The sequence below is a fragment of the Corvus cornix genome, chromosome 8 (genome assembly GCF_000738735.6).
Source record: "Corvus cornix cornix isolate S_Up_H32 chromosome 8, ASM73873v5, whole genome shotgun sequence".
Taxonomy (NCBI): Eukaryota; Metazoa; Chordata; class Aves; order Passeriformes; family Corvidae; genus Corvus; species Corvus cornix.
In genome coordinates, this window is record NC_046338.1 from 10,708,242 (window position 1) to 10,724,317 (window position 16,076).

The 16,076-nt window shown below is 48.9% G+C and overlaps 1 protein-coding gene across 17 annotated transcripts in view; it reads right to left on the reverse strand.

The window, feature by feature from the left end:
- The window catches only part of PTPRF (protein tyrosine phosphatase receptor type F), a 379,859-nt gene that overhangs the window by 67,424 nt on the left and 296,359 nt on the right, over nucleotides 1-16,076 (reverse strand). For all 17 annotated transcript variants that reach the window (XM_039556062.1, XM_039556074.1, XM_039556073.1 and 14 more), the window contains 4 exons: nucleotides 6,540-6,809; nucleotides 3,276-3,857; nucleotides 2,580-2,713; nucleotides 1,468-1,612 (listed from right to left, as the gene is read on the reverse strand). In XM_039556062.1, coding sequence (XP_039411996.1) covers nucleotides 1,468-1,612; nucleotides 2,580-2,713; nucleotides 3,276-3,857; nucleotides 6,540-6,809 — 1,131 coding nt within the window. The remainder of the gene's footprint in view (nucleotides 1-1,467; nucleotides 1,613-2,579; nucleotides 2,714-3,275; nucleotides 3,858-6,539; nucleotides 6,810-16,076) is intronic.

Sequence of the window (16,076 nt, forward strand, 5' to 3'; positions counted from 1 at the left end):
AGACAACAGGTAGAGTAGGTCATGATAAGATGTCTGCCTTGATGAGTCCACGAAGCAAACGTTTCTTGTACTTGGACTGTGTGAGACTCTGAAGGACTCATTTATGCATGGAACTGTCTCTGATTAAGTGTGTTCAAGGATAAGAGCATCCACTGATGGAATTAATTTACATGGCTGAAGAGTTACTTCAACCTTTGCCTATCAATACAAAAGCTATCTGAAACAGGTATACAAATCCCCACATTCAGAATCTGTTCAGTGTTCAAATGTTTCTAACTGCATGATCTGAACCCTTCTCAATTTTCATACCTGTCTATTGTGCAGCTCTAAGACACCATTAGCTCACTTAACAAGGTGGAGGAGTGCCTGGGACTGGTATGTTAATGAAGCTCAGTTTTCCTCAAAGAGAAGGTCATTCTAAAAGTGAGCAGAGCTGCTCTTCCCTGCCAGAGCTCCCTTTCTAATGGCCATCTCACAGTCCTGGTTGCTGTGCATGCTGCTGCCCTCCCTGCAGGGAAGGCTGGCTGCCTGTGCCAACTGCTCACTCCACATAGCGCGTAAATCCCAGACAGACGGTGCTAACAGAAATGTCTTTTTTCCCCCCTTTTAATGCTCTTTGCATAATGGCAAGCCCAAAAATCATTAGTGAAAACGAGCTTATCGCAGGGCCCTTTGATAGCCCTAATCTGCTTATGCGCAGCACTTTGAGCTGCCAATCAGAGCAGTGCAAACTCCCGCTCTGTGATCACACAGGGCAGAGCCAGGATGAAAGTGATATTGCCTGGGTCACCTCATTATTGAGCCTCTCTGTTAACTCAACTGCAGCTTGTTCTGGTTTCCCCCAGCACTACAGTCCCAGAAGCAGCAGCCTCACTTGCTCATGCAACCCTGGCAAACAGCCACTTTTCCAAAATGACTCCTTCCAGCTGCCTGACAGCCACAGACACACCTGGCCTCACAGGATGCCTCACCTTGCAATCAACTGTATGGACCAGGGCTGAACTCCTGTGTGAGCAAGGCAGCTGGGACGGGGAGGGAAGGGATGAAAATCCAATGGTTTGGACACAGTCACATTTAGAGCCAAATACCCATATGCTGCCTGTCCAGACAGCTTGTCTGCATGGGAGTAAATTCATAGAGATGCACAAACCCACTCAAATCAATCTCTCCAAAGCAATTTCCCAGCCTGTTTTACTCCTCCATCAGTTTTTATGAATCTAACCTTAGGGAAAGACAGTATGATCAAAGGGACACGAAGAAACAACTTACCCCTTGGGTGCACCCACTCTGCCAAAGAGCCCTGATCCAAATCCCAGCTGACTTTCCCCATTACTCCCTTTAGCAAACTGCAAGCCAGCATCCCTGCAAACCCACAAGGGCAGAGGCATCGGGCTTCTCTGTGCCCAGGCGATGGAAACTGGACTGTTTGTGCTTTGCCTTCAGCAGCGTTCAACGTCAGACACTTACTGGATTGGGCAGTTCTGGCTTCGACTGTGGGGGTGTAAACTCCTACCCCCAGCTCTGAGCGCGCACCCAGACGGAACTTATACAATGTGTCCGGTTTGAGACCTTCCACAGCATATGAGGAGGTTGGGTCAAACTCCACCTTTTGCTGCCAAAACAAAGGAAACACACATTATTTGATGTTGTTGAAGGACACAGAAAAGCTGGTGTGCAGCCATTCTGGCCTCACAAGAAGTCACAGCTACGCTGCCAAACCTGCCTGCAGTCCTGCAGGACTCCAAGGCATCAAGCTTCCTGGGTGACACACCAGGACTCTGCAGGGAAACAGACCTCTGCCACAGCCAGGCTACATTGCCTGGTGTCCAGACTGCACTCACTGGCCTGATAGCTTTGTGGGAATGCTGGGTCCAGCCACACAAGTTCAGACAAAGGGTACAGGACACATGAGTTTGTTTTCTCCCAGCAGACAATGTATTGCCTGTGAAACAGAGTAAAGCCTGTAGCAGTCGAGATCTCTAATGCACCAAAATACTGCTTGGTAAAGGGCTTGTTTTGCTGACACTTCACCTGAAGGGCACTTATTTTTGGCAGCTCTTATGCCACTATAATATGAGGAGAGGGAGAGGACCATGGGACACTGTGATGCTGTCATGACACAATTCTTGGTATGCTGTCTTGAAGCCGTTGATGTACTTTGAACTGGACTTCCTTTAAGGACATGCACTAAATGTGAAAGGGCTCTCTCTAGGCCACCTTCAATCTGCTTTGTACATGTAACCAGTCCTGGGGCCAGAGACAGATATTGGAGGCCATTTCAGACCTGCCCAGAAGTGCTACTGTTTAGAGGCACCAGCAGTAAGCATGCCTCAGGGAGGCTGTCATGGCATTCTGAGCCTTTCCAGTCCTAAACCAGTCACTAGGTACTTTGCTGGCATCAACAAGCACTGCTGAGGTCACTTGAACAGAAACCAGATTGCCATGTTCGTATTTCACACCACTGCGGCAGAAGAAACACAAAGAAACAGTCCTGTTACCACCCTGGCTCAAGCCCACACCCTTCCCAAGCTGATGAATTGCCATGTCCAGCTCCAAGAGCTGCCAGGCAGGATCCTCACCTGAGTGCCATCCTCCCCTTCCCAGTACAGCAGCTCATATTTAGTAATGCGTTCCTGAGAGGTGGGCAGCCAGGTCAACAGGATGCGGGTATCAGACTCTGCTTCTGCCTGGAAGTCAGCTGGCTGGGCAGGAACTGGGGAACAAACACAGGGTTAGTGCCAGAAGAAGGGAGAAGGATCGCATGACTTTGCAAAGTCAGCATTTCACCTTGTGAGGATCCTCCTTAATTTCTGCCAGAATCTCCCTTCTCCCCTGTACTGTGCTCTTAGAACATCCCAGGCCACAAGCAAACACCTCTATCACCTCACACACAGGTGACTATGAGGATTGTGCTCACTTCCAGACCCTGACTGCATCCCAGATACTTCCTTCCAAACGTGTACTCAGACTCCAGAAGGGTCCAGCAGTTACACAGGTGCCGACATCCACGTCCAGGACTTTGTGTCACATTTTTAGCCACTGTATCTCAGACAAAACTGTGGGCTGTTAGTCGTACAGAGATGGATACCAACTGCCCAGGACAATCTGACAGCTTAAATCCAATGTCTGTGGGGTGGGGATGCCCACCACCCGCTCTGACATGCAATCATTTGAGCACCAAGTGCAGTTGTGATGCCTGGTGCAGGTCAGACACTCAGCTGAGCCGCACACTGCTGGGATGGCCACGGAGCCACGCTGCCTCACTCCATACGTACCCCCTTGCTGTGTTTTGACCTGGATGATGTCCGAGGGGGGCCCGTCGCCCACCGAAGTGAAGGCCAGGACGCGGATGCTGTAGGTGGTGCCTGTGATGAGGCTGCCCACGGTGGTGAAGTGGCTGTCGTCAGTGTTGTGTTTCTGCCACATGCTCAGAGGCAGGTGGGGGTCGGTGGTGTAGTACACGCGGTACCCTCGGATCTGTCCGTTGGGCTCCTCCGGCTGCTCCCACCGGACCAGCATGGTGCTGGCGCTCAGCATCCGTGCCTGGACTTTGAGGGGAGGACTTGAAGGAGCTTGTTCTCCTGTCCGGGCCTCGACCAGTTCACTGGGGGGACCCCTGCCAATGTTATTGACTGCGATGACCTGGAACTCATACTCTGAGAAGGGGCTGAGCCCACCTATGCTATAGCGGGTTGTTGCCACACCATCCACCTCCTGGAACTGGCCCTCCAAGGATTTGGGCTTGTACTGGATGACGTAATATGAAATGGGGTCAGAGTTGCCCGAATCCCAGGTGAGGGTCACGCTGGTAGCTGTCGTTTCAGTCACTAATGGCTCTGTTGGAGGTTTTGGCAGTGCTGCAATTGGAAGGCAGAGAAGTGTGATTTAAATAATTCAGTCATCTCAAACCTTGCAATGTGCACAGGGATAAAAACGGAGCTGCCACCTCCCATTAACATTCTTCTTTAAAAGGCAGAAATCATTTCATACTCTATAACATGCATTTTTATATTACCATATATTGCTTGAAGTGGTTCTTAATGGAAGGATAAACAGAGCAATCATGTTATTAGATGTGCTTGACGCACTTACCAGCAGCAGGCTAAATAAAAGTAATTCAACGGGGATGCAGGAATGTTTCTGTCATGGGGGTTCACCTGGCAGTGGGAAGGTGCTGGCTGGGCTGGGCTGGGTTGGGCTGGCTCCAGAAGCCAGGTGCACAGCTGATTTACAAAGGGATACAGGAAGGCAATCAGCGCACCTAAGTAATCTGGAGTTATGCTCTTGCTTCCAGAAAGGCAGTAGCTTAGGCCATAGGGAGTTCATGGACAATGCTGTTAGAAGGGTTGATGGGGCAATGCTTTGTAAGTATTACAGTACATGCAGGAGAAATACAGCCAGAGAAATTACCAACTTTCATATCCATTATTTCACTGGGTCGTGTGTCAAACTGCAACCAGACAATAAACTGTTACACAAGAACTCAGTGACAATGACACCTCTGAAGTGTTAATGAGAATGCGACTACTGCAAGCAAACATATCCAGATTTGCCATTTTACCACAAGAACAAAGAAAAAGAATGAGTGTTCATGAGAGAGATTTGCAGAGTACACAAATACTTTAGGACAATGACTGAATTACAGTCTATAGTAAGTTTAAACATCCTACAAACCACTCTAAAGTCATTAGTGACTTGTAATGCAGCCGTGCTTGACAAGGAACTAGGGAAAATGCTCAACCCAAATTAAGATCCTTAAGTATTGCATTCTTTGGCAAAGCCATCAGGTTTCTAGTTTCCACGTGGTTCAGCTGAGAGAGGCAAGCTCCTTAGCACAGGGCGTGCCTGCTCTGAGTGCCAGAGAGAATGCCTTCTCCAGTGCTACTGCAACCTGAATACTGAGAAGATCGTCAGGGGCTGAACTGGCATGGGAGGGGAGGGCATACAACCCACAGCCAGACACCCCACCACTACCCATGGAGGATGCAGGGAGGGGCAAACCCAACCTGCACGATATTATGGCCTGAAGAAACGTATTTCCTACAGCATCCTAGAAACTGGCAGCCTCCCTCAGGCTTTCAAGGACAAATGAAACTCCCTTTCTTTTCAAGAGCCACAAGTTTGACTCGACAGCTTTTGGGTGTGCAGCCTCCATGTGAGCAAGGGGCAGGTCTGGTACTTCCAGCGTCCTTAAGTGCAATCAGTTCTGTGTCATCTTGCTTCTCCTGTCTGCGCTGCAAATGGTCTGCTTGCCAGCAAGTACAGGAGAGGCAGCACTGGGTGAAGGAGTTTGGGATGGAAGCAGTAAGATATCCAGAGTAAAGGTGTAGAAAAAGCAGATGGGGACACAAGGAGGAAGGTGAAGGGCTAAAGGAGCTGAGCAGATTGCTCCCTGTCCTGAGGCATCATGTCAACCAGGGAGGGCATGAGACAAAGTCATCCCAGCTACGAAGAGGTAAATGCTGGGAACCATCAGTGCAATCGTGCAGTTCCCACCTCTTCCCTCCAAGTCCAAACCACCATCTCATCATGGCTCTTTTTTCCATACACCCTTGTGTATCTACTACAGCGAGGCAACCACTGTGCTCTGTATGCAAAGAGAGGCTGGAAAAGGTACTGACCAGCAGGTGTTCTGAGTAAAGGGAGCTGGGTGTGGCTAAGGTTAAAAGCATCCTCTGACTAGCCAAGAGGATTTGCTGTTATCTCCAGGTCAGAGAGGGCTAACACTCAATTCTGTGATTTGTTCAAGCAGCAACTCTGTGCTGAAGGTGTCCTTAGTGCAGGAAGGGGCCTGCAAGAACAGACAGACTCAAAAGATGACATATCTATGGTAATCTGAGTTACAAATCAACTGCAAGCAGAGAAGGAAAGGGATACTGCGGATCTGACAGGCCCCAGATGGGAAAGGCAGGACACCTTCAGCCTCCTATTAGTGGGTGGGCTATTGGTTAGCAATCAAAAAGAACGTCCTCTTTGGGGCAAAGCTACCTGCGAAATGTCAGCAGAAAGCCTGGCTGAAGGACAGCAACACAAGAAAAAGAAAGGGAAAGAGGCAGAGCAGTAAGGGAAGACATTTACTGATGATTATGTAACAATTTTCAAATGAACACATACAGCTCCTCCCTGCAGGGAGGGAGAATGCTCATTTTGTTGAGGCCCACGGACACTTCAAATTGCCGGGATTAACTTTCTTGTCCTACCCTTACTGCAAGAAGACATCTCTGAGCAAACAGCACTCTGACTGCAGACATCCACAGACCCTGTCCCAAGACAGCCCATTCAACACAGACTCAGTGAGGTTCCCTCGGCCTGATGCAAGCTTGTCTACTATGCCACTTGCAGGGAGAGAGAAAATGACCTTCTAAGCAAATATCATTATACTGTGAGCATGAAAAGACGAAGTTGTGGGTTTGGGAACCTCCCCTGCAAGGTGGAAAAGTCACAGAAGAGTGCAGTTAGTTGGCAGCAGCCAAAAAACTTTGGCAAAGGGCTACATTGTTCAAACCCAAGTAGGAGCACTGCAAGCAATAATTCCTTACCTTTGACAGTGATCTGGGCTGTGGCTTCAATCATGCCAAGGGAAGAGATGGCCACGCAGGTGTAGTTGGCAGACTGCATGATGTTATTCAGTTCCAGAACATTCCTACCGACGGGCATCTCATCTTCTTTGGTCAGTTCCTCCACACCAGCCATCCACTTCACATAGGGCATTGGAGCACCTACTGCCACGCATGTGAGGTTCACGCTCCCCCCAGGCATCACCTCATGGTTGCTCGGAGGGATAGAGAATCGAGGAGCAACACGCCGCACTGAAACAAGGAAGAGACAGCTAGTAGGGTCACAGAACCAGCAGGGAGTACTCAGTTGCACTGTGGGGTACATGAGGGGTGGGCAACATTTTTGCCTATCTATCCCTCAGGACAGATAAAATGAAGTGCAGAAGCTGTTCACTACTTTGCCAAATTGCACACACTTTGCTCTCCTTCCTTAGCCACTGGCATTTTATTAGCAGAACTCATTAAGAGATGGCTCAATCCATTCCCTCCAAACATAGCCTTTTGAAATCATATCACTAACATGAAACATTCCTCCATTTATATTACATCCCTCTAATTAGAGAGCATGCACAAATGCCAGTCACACACTTTGCGCAGGGCCCACTGAAGCTCTGCATAACAGAATCACCCGCTCAATTTGTTAGCTCTGGAGCAAAGCAGCCCATTCCCTAAATCTCACAGGGTTCGGGCAGGGGCAGCAGAAGGGTTTCTTTTTGAATTAGAGCACATGTGCTGCTAAATAAAATATAATTCCTTTCAAAATGTAACTCAGGTTCTGCCTTGGCTCAGAAAAAATAGTCACCAGAGCTGCATGACATTGTCAGGGCCTGAAGAGATCACCTTGCTGGGCAGGAGAGAACTAATCCTGACAGATGTGAGATCATACCCATTTTGACAGAAGAGAGCTGGGCTGGCAGAACCTTTCCCACCTTCGTGGCAGCTCTTCGGGAGATGTATTCCTCCTTATTGCATTGCACAGCTTCTCTTCATATCAATCCCTTGCTGGGTATTTCATTCAAGACTTATTTGTAAGCAACTCTCAGCTACAATAAAGCTCTAAAGCTGCCTGCCATATGCATTCCTGTCAGGAAAATGACACTGAGAAATGAGGTCCCTTCTTCAGGGTTAGTGTTATGGGCCTATTTAAGCAAGGGTAGAGAAACAACTGTGCTCGGTAAATCTTTGTCTCCTCTGGGCAAACTCATTTTAGTCTGTAGTTAAAAAGGGAAACTGCTTGAACGTGTCTTGCCCAGTAGCTCTGCTCTCCTCCACTGGAAAGGCAGCCCCCGAGCAGCGGCCGGGGTCACGACTGACCGGCTCCGAGGAGCCTCTCCCTGCCAATTATGCTCCTCCATCAGTGCGCTGGGCTGGCGGGGCAGTGACTGCCACAGCGCTGGGGGCAGGTGGGAATGGGGCAGGAGCCTGAGCAGGGCCAGCTCACAACAGGCCACAGGCACAGCCAGCCCCACGGGCGATGGGGCCTGGGGTCTCACGGCTCTGCTGGCCTGGCTCCTGCCACCGCGGCATCTCCACAGACAGTAAAGCTGCTGACAGCCTCGTGAGCAGCAGAGGTGTCAGCTCCACTTGCCAAGCTGGCTCTCCCCAAATCAAATTTCACTAGTGCTCTCTTTGATGATTCATCCCCAAACCATCAGGATTGCAGAAATAGACTGAACACAGAAGCCCCCACGCTTGCATGTACAACAGAGCTAAGACTCTGTGGTAAATTAGACAATACTGTCAACATCGTGTGTGTACTGCACATCGTCTCAGTGACAAAACAGGGCTCATTAGCTCCTTACCAGACAGGGTTAAGGATAACTTAAGGATAACTTCCTTTGCCTGTTTTTTTTTTTAAAGTATATAAATCCAAAGTCTTGCTGGATGCTTCTTTTAATCAAGTATTAAATCTCAAATCAATACCTACATGAGCAATCACCAATGAAGTGTTACCTGACCGATGGGGCAGTGCTCCCCATATGAGACAGAACTAAAAGTGTACTCAAATGCTATGCAGTTGTGAGAATACAGACTTAACCACTTAACCTGATGGACATGGCAATGGTTCAACATGATGGCATGTATTTCCAACCAAAGCATCCCAGCACCATTCATTAAGAGACAGCTTTATTTTCCAATGAACGTGGCGTCGAATTATTCCAAGTAGAAGCTGTTCAAATTCTGTCCCCATCAAAGGACCAAACCCACCCACCCAAGCTGTATTAAAACAGAAAAAAAAAAGCAAACTTTGAGGACAAAGCCATAGGCGTGCACAGAGCACTCACACACATGCACAAGGCAAACAGGCTGGCAGGCACCAGAGGCCACTACAGAGTCAGACAGACAGCAGTGGAAGGGCAGGACAGGGAGAAGGAAGGTGCACAAGTACTCACATACAGGGACCTAGGAAGACAAGACACTGGAGGACACAAGGCCATGCAGAAAGGTGAAAGCCCAGCATGCAGAGATTTTCACTTCCAGCCCTGTGAGACCAGGCACAGCACAGCCTGCTGCAGACTCCCCTGCACCCCACAGTGTCCCCATGTCAAGCGCCTGCTTTCAGGGTGCTCCCGGGGCTGTGCGAGTCCCACTGGGGCTGTGTCACCCTTGATGTGGCCTGCAGAGGCAGGGCCTGTGGGGGCTGTGCCTCTCTCCCGAGGAATGTCAGCAGCTGACCATTGCCTGCTCCCCTGCAGGGAGGGGACAGGCACTTCACTGGGGTTGGGGGCCCTGCAGCAGCGCTCTGCAGGGTGACAGGAAGTCATTCTCCCCTGTGTCACACACAAGGGAGCAGTAGAGGTGGTTGTTACGTTCCTGTGCCTAGAGAAGGGATGAATGGCAAGGAAAACTCTCCTGTGGATCAAACAGTACGAGACTCCCTCACCAGCCTTGACACGGGCTGTCCCTCCTGCACACCGCAGCCTGCGGATGCCAGCAAGTTGTGTGGAGCCTCAGCCCTCCAGCCTGGCAACAGATGAGTGGTTAAACAGGCTTCTGTGGTGCATTTCTGCAACCCAGAATGGCTGAGCTGTCTTCCCCTCATTTGCACACCAGCAGAGCTGCTGAGATTGGCTCGCTGCTTCGCACCGGAGAACAGCAGTGCCCAAGGCACCCAGCTGCTAAAAATGGATGCCCTGTGTTGGGGTCAGCTCTCTACATGGGAGGTGGGAGGAGGTCAGGGCAGTGCCTTCGGTAGGAGATCTGGCCCAGACAATGCTCTGTCAGGAGTACTTGCAAAGGAAGGGACGGGCTCCATGAGCCTCCCATCCTCTTGGGGGATAATTGGCAGCTTCTTGTCCCAGTCAGTACGGAGGGAGAAGGGGAGATGCTGTCAGTTAGCATTAGCAAGAGCTGGCACAGCTCTCACAGCAGCTTGCAGAGCACCATCAACACATTCCTCAGGCTCAAGCCAGCGATTTAAGTTGCTTGCTTTTCTAGCGTAAGAGTCTGGTAATAATTTAAATCAGTGTAACTCCCCAAAAAGCAGCATTCTTAGAATTTCTGTCCAATTTACAAGTCAAATCACATGTGTTAGCACAGTCCATGATGCTACCTTAAGTGCTCCAGAAAATAATGCTGTTCTTCATTTTTTGCAGCAATGAAATTTCCCTTTTAATTACAATTTTCTTGACAAGAATTTGCAATAATTTTTTTAATCCTCTTTTTGGATAAGGATCAGAAGAAGGCGGTTTGGAGGTTTTGCAAGAACAGCACAGGGAAAATTGCTGTGAATATTAAAATTATTTCAATGGACAATACTATAATTCAGGGGTTTAGTTAAACCAGCAGACTGTCAAAAATGAGATTCATTATAATTCATCCCGAGAACAAGGCATCATAAGGGCTCTGTGCTGCTCCACTATTCTGCATACCTCCCTGTTGAGAGCATTCCTTAGCAAGCGAAGTGAAGTGAAGTGAAGTGAAACTCAGAGCAGTGAGCAGTGAGTGCAGTGCAACCTGAGCCCATGCCCCGGATCTCACAGGACAGGGAGGAAAGACAGTGTGGAGTCTGGTTCCCCACTCACAGGGGGGATTGCTGGGAGGAAGGAGGGGAGCAAGCAACACTATAGTGAGCCACAAAGGTTGAGAAATGTTAATAATTCAGCATGCATTAACATGCACATTCCTTGCCTTGAGAGCAAAGAGCTTCAATAGATTGTCTGGCTCCTTTCAGCACAGGGGTGTCTGTTTCCCAACGTCTCAGGTTCCCTCCGTGGGTGAAGTTACCCCTTTGGAGAACCAGGGACACCCTCCTCCCTGCTGCTGTCTGCAAGAGATGTAGGCTCTAAGCTCAGGGCTCTCAGGCTGATGCTGTTAGTCCCTCTCATGTGCTGAGACACTGCTGGTATCCAGTGAGGCTCTGCTAGAAACACAACAGTGCCAGGAGGACTGCCCAGGCTTCCAAAATCGTGCAGCGCTGCTAGGGAAGGGGAAACTAAATTTCCAAATTTTCCTGCTGGCTGCCTTGGCCACAGTACAGCTGAGCAGATGACAATGCTAACATCCCTCCCTCTGGTTTGCAGAGATCCAGGCACCTCTACTTGCCTGCTCCTGGATTCTGGGTTTCCTTTGAACCATGCCTACCTGGCATCTAATTCTGGGCCTCATCTTTCCCGTTCCATGGCAAGCTCACTGGGTGCTGCCCCATAGTGATGGAGAGCTGTGCTTGTGCTCTGCACACTTCTCTGCTCCTCAGTTCCAGCTGCTCAGGTCCTGCACCACTGTCCTAACATCCTCTCCCCTTTGCTTATCCTTTGCACGAGGGAACAGCAGCCTGAACTCTCTTTTGCTCTGGAGGAGAACTAGGACTGCCTGGTCTGCTGCTCCTCCCCAGTCCCAGCACAGACAAGGACAGTTTGGGGTCTCTGCTCTAACCTCCCGGCTGGGATGAGCAGCAGTGTGTGATGCAGGGGCACATCTTTGAGAGTGTGAGACTGTCCAATTTCAGTACTTGAGCCAGGCAAACTGAAGGATCCCTGGTGCACAGGATGTGTTCTCGCCCTTGCCAGACTGGTAATGTGCCAAAACTCCCACCTTCCTCAGGAACCACCTCCTCCAAGTTGGGAAGGAGTGAATTTAGGAGCTATCCTCAAACATGATCATTGGTCTGCATGGTTTACTCATCTGTAGACACCTTTCATGTTTCCCCAGTGCTATCATTTTACTAAAGGACTACAAATGGAAAGGCAGTTGCTGAAGTCTCACAACCTATTGACAGAACCAACAGCAGGAGAGGAAAAATTGGAACCAGAAAAAAATGCATTTATAGTCTAATCCTGTGCTCAAACAATGCTGTACTATTTATGCTCCCAATGTATCCTTGAGTGCTGACATTTTATAGACAATTTCCAAAACAGGGCCTTGCCATTTTTGGATTATATTTCAGCTATAACTTTTAGGTCTAATTATTTGTGCTGACAACCACATATAAAAGAGGATATATCATTACAGTGGTGCAGCACTGGAGACACATCAGCATTCAGCATACTGACATACTAATAGCAAAGTAAGGGAGAGCAAGATTGTGGAGCTCTGCAATTTGCATTCGATCTCAGAAATTTCTCTGATGAAAATAACATTAAGGAGGAGAATATGAGAAAAGATCCACTGTATCAAGATAAAATAACTTGTTAATAAATAACCTTGTAGCAGCCACAGAGCAATAATTAAATGCATGGGTTAGCACTACACAGTTTTAAGTAAAGCTGGAAAAACGTAGGATGTAATTATCAGTGCCAAACAAATTATAAGCATGGCAAATCCCAATGGAATATTTAGAAACTAATTTCTGGCTTCACATTAAATATTTGTGTATGTAGGTATTTTTGGTGGAGCGGGAAGGAAGGGTCGACACAAAGAATGAGAAATTCTCCACTCCTGCTGGCTTATATCCATTCTCAGCTGCCTCCATTCAGCTAAACCATGTGGCTAAAACATTTAAGTGCCCTGTCAAAGGTTTAGTTTCTAGTGGTGTCTCAGCCATCACAGCAGTGCTCCAAATTCACTGAAATCTGGGAAGCTTTGGGCCTTGGCTTTAATTTCTTCTCTTTTTTCCCTTGTTCTCATTTTTCATCATTGTCTTGGGCTGAGGTAATTTTATCCTCTAAAAAATCTATTTTTAGAAGGTAAACAACAAAGGTCCTGCGCCTCAGTACAATCTAAATGAGAGCATGTTCCAGGGAGAGAAACGGGATTGAACTCAGTGTACTGGAACAACTGCTATGACAATTTGTTAAAACTTGTTCCAGTGATGATCGTAAGACAATTCATCCAGCTGCCTGACAGTTTGTGTGAGACAAGCAGGGTCTCCTCCCAGTGCCACCTGGGGGGCAGTGTGAGCAGCCCCTCACCTCCAGTGAGTGTGGAATGACAGACCCCCACAGAACCTGTGCAGTGAAGGGAGTCATCTCTGGAAACTAAATCCGGACTCCTGCCAGAAATTCCAGCTTTCCTCAGCAGGAAATCATGAGTGCCTCGAGCTAGGTCTGGAGCTAGATTTAATTTAAAGGCTGGAGTTGCCTTTCACTAATGTCCTTTATTCACCTCTGGCTCTCTGAGAGCAGCAGGACAGAACAAAGCAAAGCACAAATCAGGTTTTGCTGAGTAGCTACGAGCTCCTGTGCATGTCACCAGGGGCCTCCCCGAGCCATCTTTGGTATGGCTGGGGCCACTGCCAGAGCTCCCTGCTCTCCTGCCAGCTAGAGGAAAACCCAGGTCCAGAGAAGAAAGGAGAGGCAGACCTGCTCATGCAAAGGGCCCTTGTCTGAGCATGGACAGAGCATGGAAAATGGGCCACCCCAGCACAGGGACTGCTGAGGAGCAGAGAAGTTGCCTCAGTGCAAGGGATCTGCATCTCAGCCAGCCCCTGCTGCCTTGTGGCAAGGGAGGGCAGCATGCTTGGTTCTCTTCCAGCTGAGATCAAAAGCAAGCTTTTTGCCTCTAGAGAAAGTTTAAAAACTTTTAAAGCTACAGGAAGAATTGAGGAACCCACTCTCCCTAGCAGCTTGTGAGGGGACTAATCATTCTGATCTCTGCTTCCAAAGACTGCTCTCGATCTCCAGCCAGAAAGCAACAGCAGTTTAGAGGTCTTACACTTGCACCTAGCACAGATAAAGGATTAGAGAAGGACCCCCCACACAGCAGCATGCACTTCTTCCTACTCTGCCTTTGACAAAACTGCCCTGGCTGGTATTTGCATGCAAAGTATATTCTGTACACTTTAAATCTCAAGCAACAAAGGCATGCAAGCAAAGTATCAATGCCATCACGAGTCACAGCAAACAGTAAGCAGATTTCATCAGGCACACTGTGGCTGTGCCTGGAAAGGAACCAGTCTGCAGGGCCCCCTCCCCGTTTGGGGATGGCTCTCCTCTCCCTACTGGAAAAGTCCCATCTGACGTGGCGTACTGTAGATGGATAAGAAGTGAAAAGGACCAACCTTCTCGCTGATCTGAGAGATGAAAGTTTGTTTTGTTTGATGGCAGAGTGCGATGAAGATGAGGAGGGAATAAAAAAAGACAAGGAAAAACACAGAGAGTAAAAACAGGCCAAGCTTCATCTGTCTGCACACCACTGAAACGACAAGACAAGACTACAGAGGTCAGCCATGACTTCCCACCATGCACACACCACTCCACGCAGTGACAAGAGAGCCACACTCGCACTGCTCTGGCCTGGAGCAGGACCAGCCCCTCCACCTCCCTGACCCACTCAGCACTCCTGCAGGCAGGGCAGAGGGGACTGCACATCACACACGTCCCCACATGGAGGGTGCTTCAGGGATGGCCCTGCTCTGGGCCAGATGCTGGAAGCACAGACATGTTTACATGTGCAGAACACTCACACACACAGAGCAAAGGACTCCAGCCATCACACAGACTGATGTGCTCTCATACACCCACTCCAGCTACAGAGATGATGGCAAAGGCACTTTAAACCCATTGACCACACACTGGGAAGACCATAAATGTAAATCCGAATTTTATAAAATATGAAAGAAATGCTCCAAGTGGTGAATCAAAAAATCTTCTACCATGAAGAGCTGTTCCCCCTCTCCAAACAAAGAGCTAAACGTAGCAGAGAGGTATTAGGCAAGTGACAGACATGCGCAGTCTCAGCTGGGCTCGGTTTTGAGAGAGTCTTATTGGTACACTGTGCTGCAAGTGAGAGATGGACAAGGAATCAGAAGGACAAAAACACCCAGAGAATTGAGCAGGTCCCAGTTTTTGTTCCTGCGGGAGAGACAGCAGAAGGTTAGTTGCATTTTCCTTATAGACAAAGGAGATCTTATTTCTCCAGCAGGAGTGACCTCACTCCAGCTACAGATCTGTGGCATACCAGCTGTAATCGAACCCTCGCTGAGAGAATACACAAATGGATTTTATAGTTAAAGACTGCTTATGAGTCACATTTTTGATGGGGAAGGAGAAGGTGGGGGAAGGAATTTGCTTTCCAGCAGAAACACTGCAAATTAGAGAACAGCATGTGGCATTATACAGTGCAACAGTACAGTAAGCCATTTCCAGCAATTAGAGGACAAGATTTTAACCAACACTGACATGGTACAGGCAAGGCAACAAGCTACCAATAACAGCTACTACAGTGGCCTACAAAGTGTAATGGAGCTTGCTGGAGAACAGCAAAACACTTATTTACATTTTTTCAATTGAACTGATACCAGGGGATCTGAGCCAGCCAACTGAGAGCTTAACTGGCCCATAAGTGAGAGCCACATCTAGCGAGGAGCCCCACCAAGACATCTTTAAAACAAACAGTCCTAAGCTTAAGGTCCAGGTTTCCTCTGCCCTACTTTAGAAAGGAGATTTACCTCTTGGTCTACAAAACATTAGCATAAGGCTCATTTGATCCTGTGAGACCCTGTGATGGGAGGGAACCTCTTTATTGCTGCTCCCAAGCTGGCACTTTATTTCCTAATCTAATGGAGCATATCACATCTGCATGGCTTCAGCAGACAGTGAGGGGCTCCTGCCTTCTGCTCAGCTCTTCCCAACAGGGAGGATTTGTTTCCTGCCCTTGCCCAAGAAGGACAGTGCTTCTGGAAAACCAGGTGTGCTCGTGGAAGGCTGCAATTCCAGACAGCAGCACACACACTGCAACAGGGTAACACATACTCCAAGTGCCGCCAGCTACTACTGCACCCATTGGGACTGTGAGACTGAAGGGCAAGAGGCTGGTGAAGGGTGTGAGATTGAGGGATGGTGCTGGAACAGCTACAGGAGTACCTGTCCTTGCTGCTGAAGCCCCCAGAGCCACTCTCTGCCCTTGGGAGGGACTGATGGACCCTGGCCATACCAAGGGGACTCACTGTGGTGCCACTTGGTCTGCCTGAGGGCAAGGTGAGGGGTGCTGCTCCAGCTGGGGGACAGCCAGGAGCTTTGTTTTGGGGAATGTGGCAGGGATCACACTGCATCAGCGGGCATGGACAGGAGTAGGCTCCAGCAGTGGCTTTCCCCAGGTGTTGACACTTCAGATTAGAGCTGGAAAGGTGAGGAGACACAT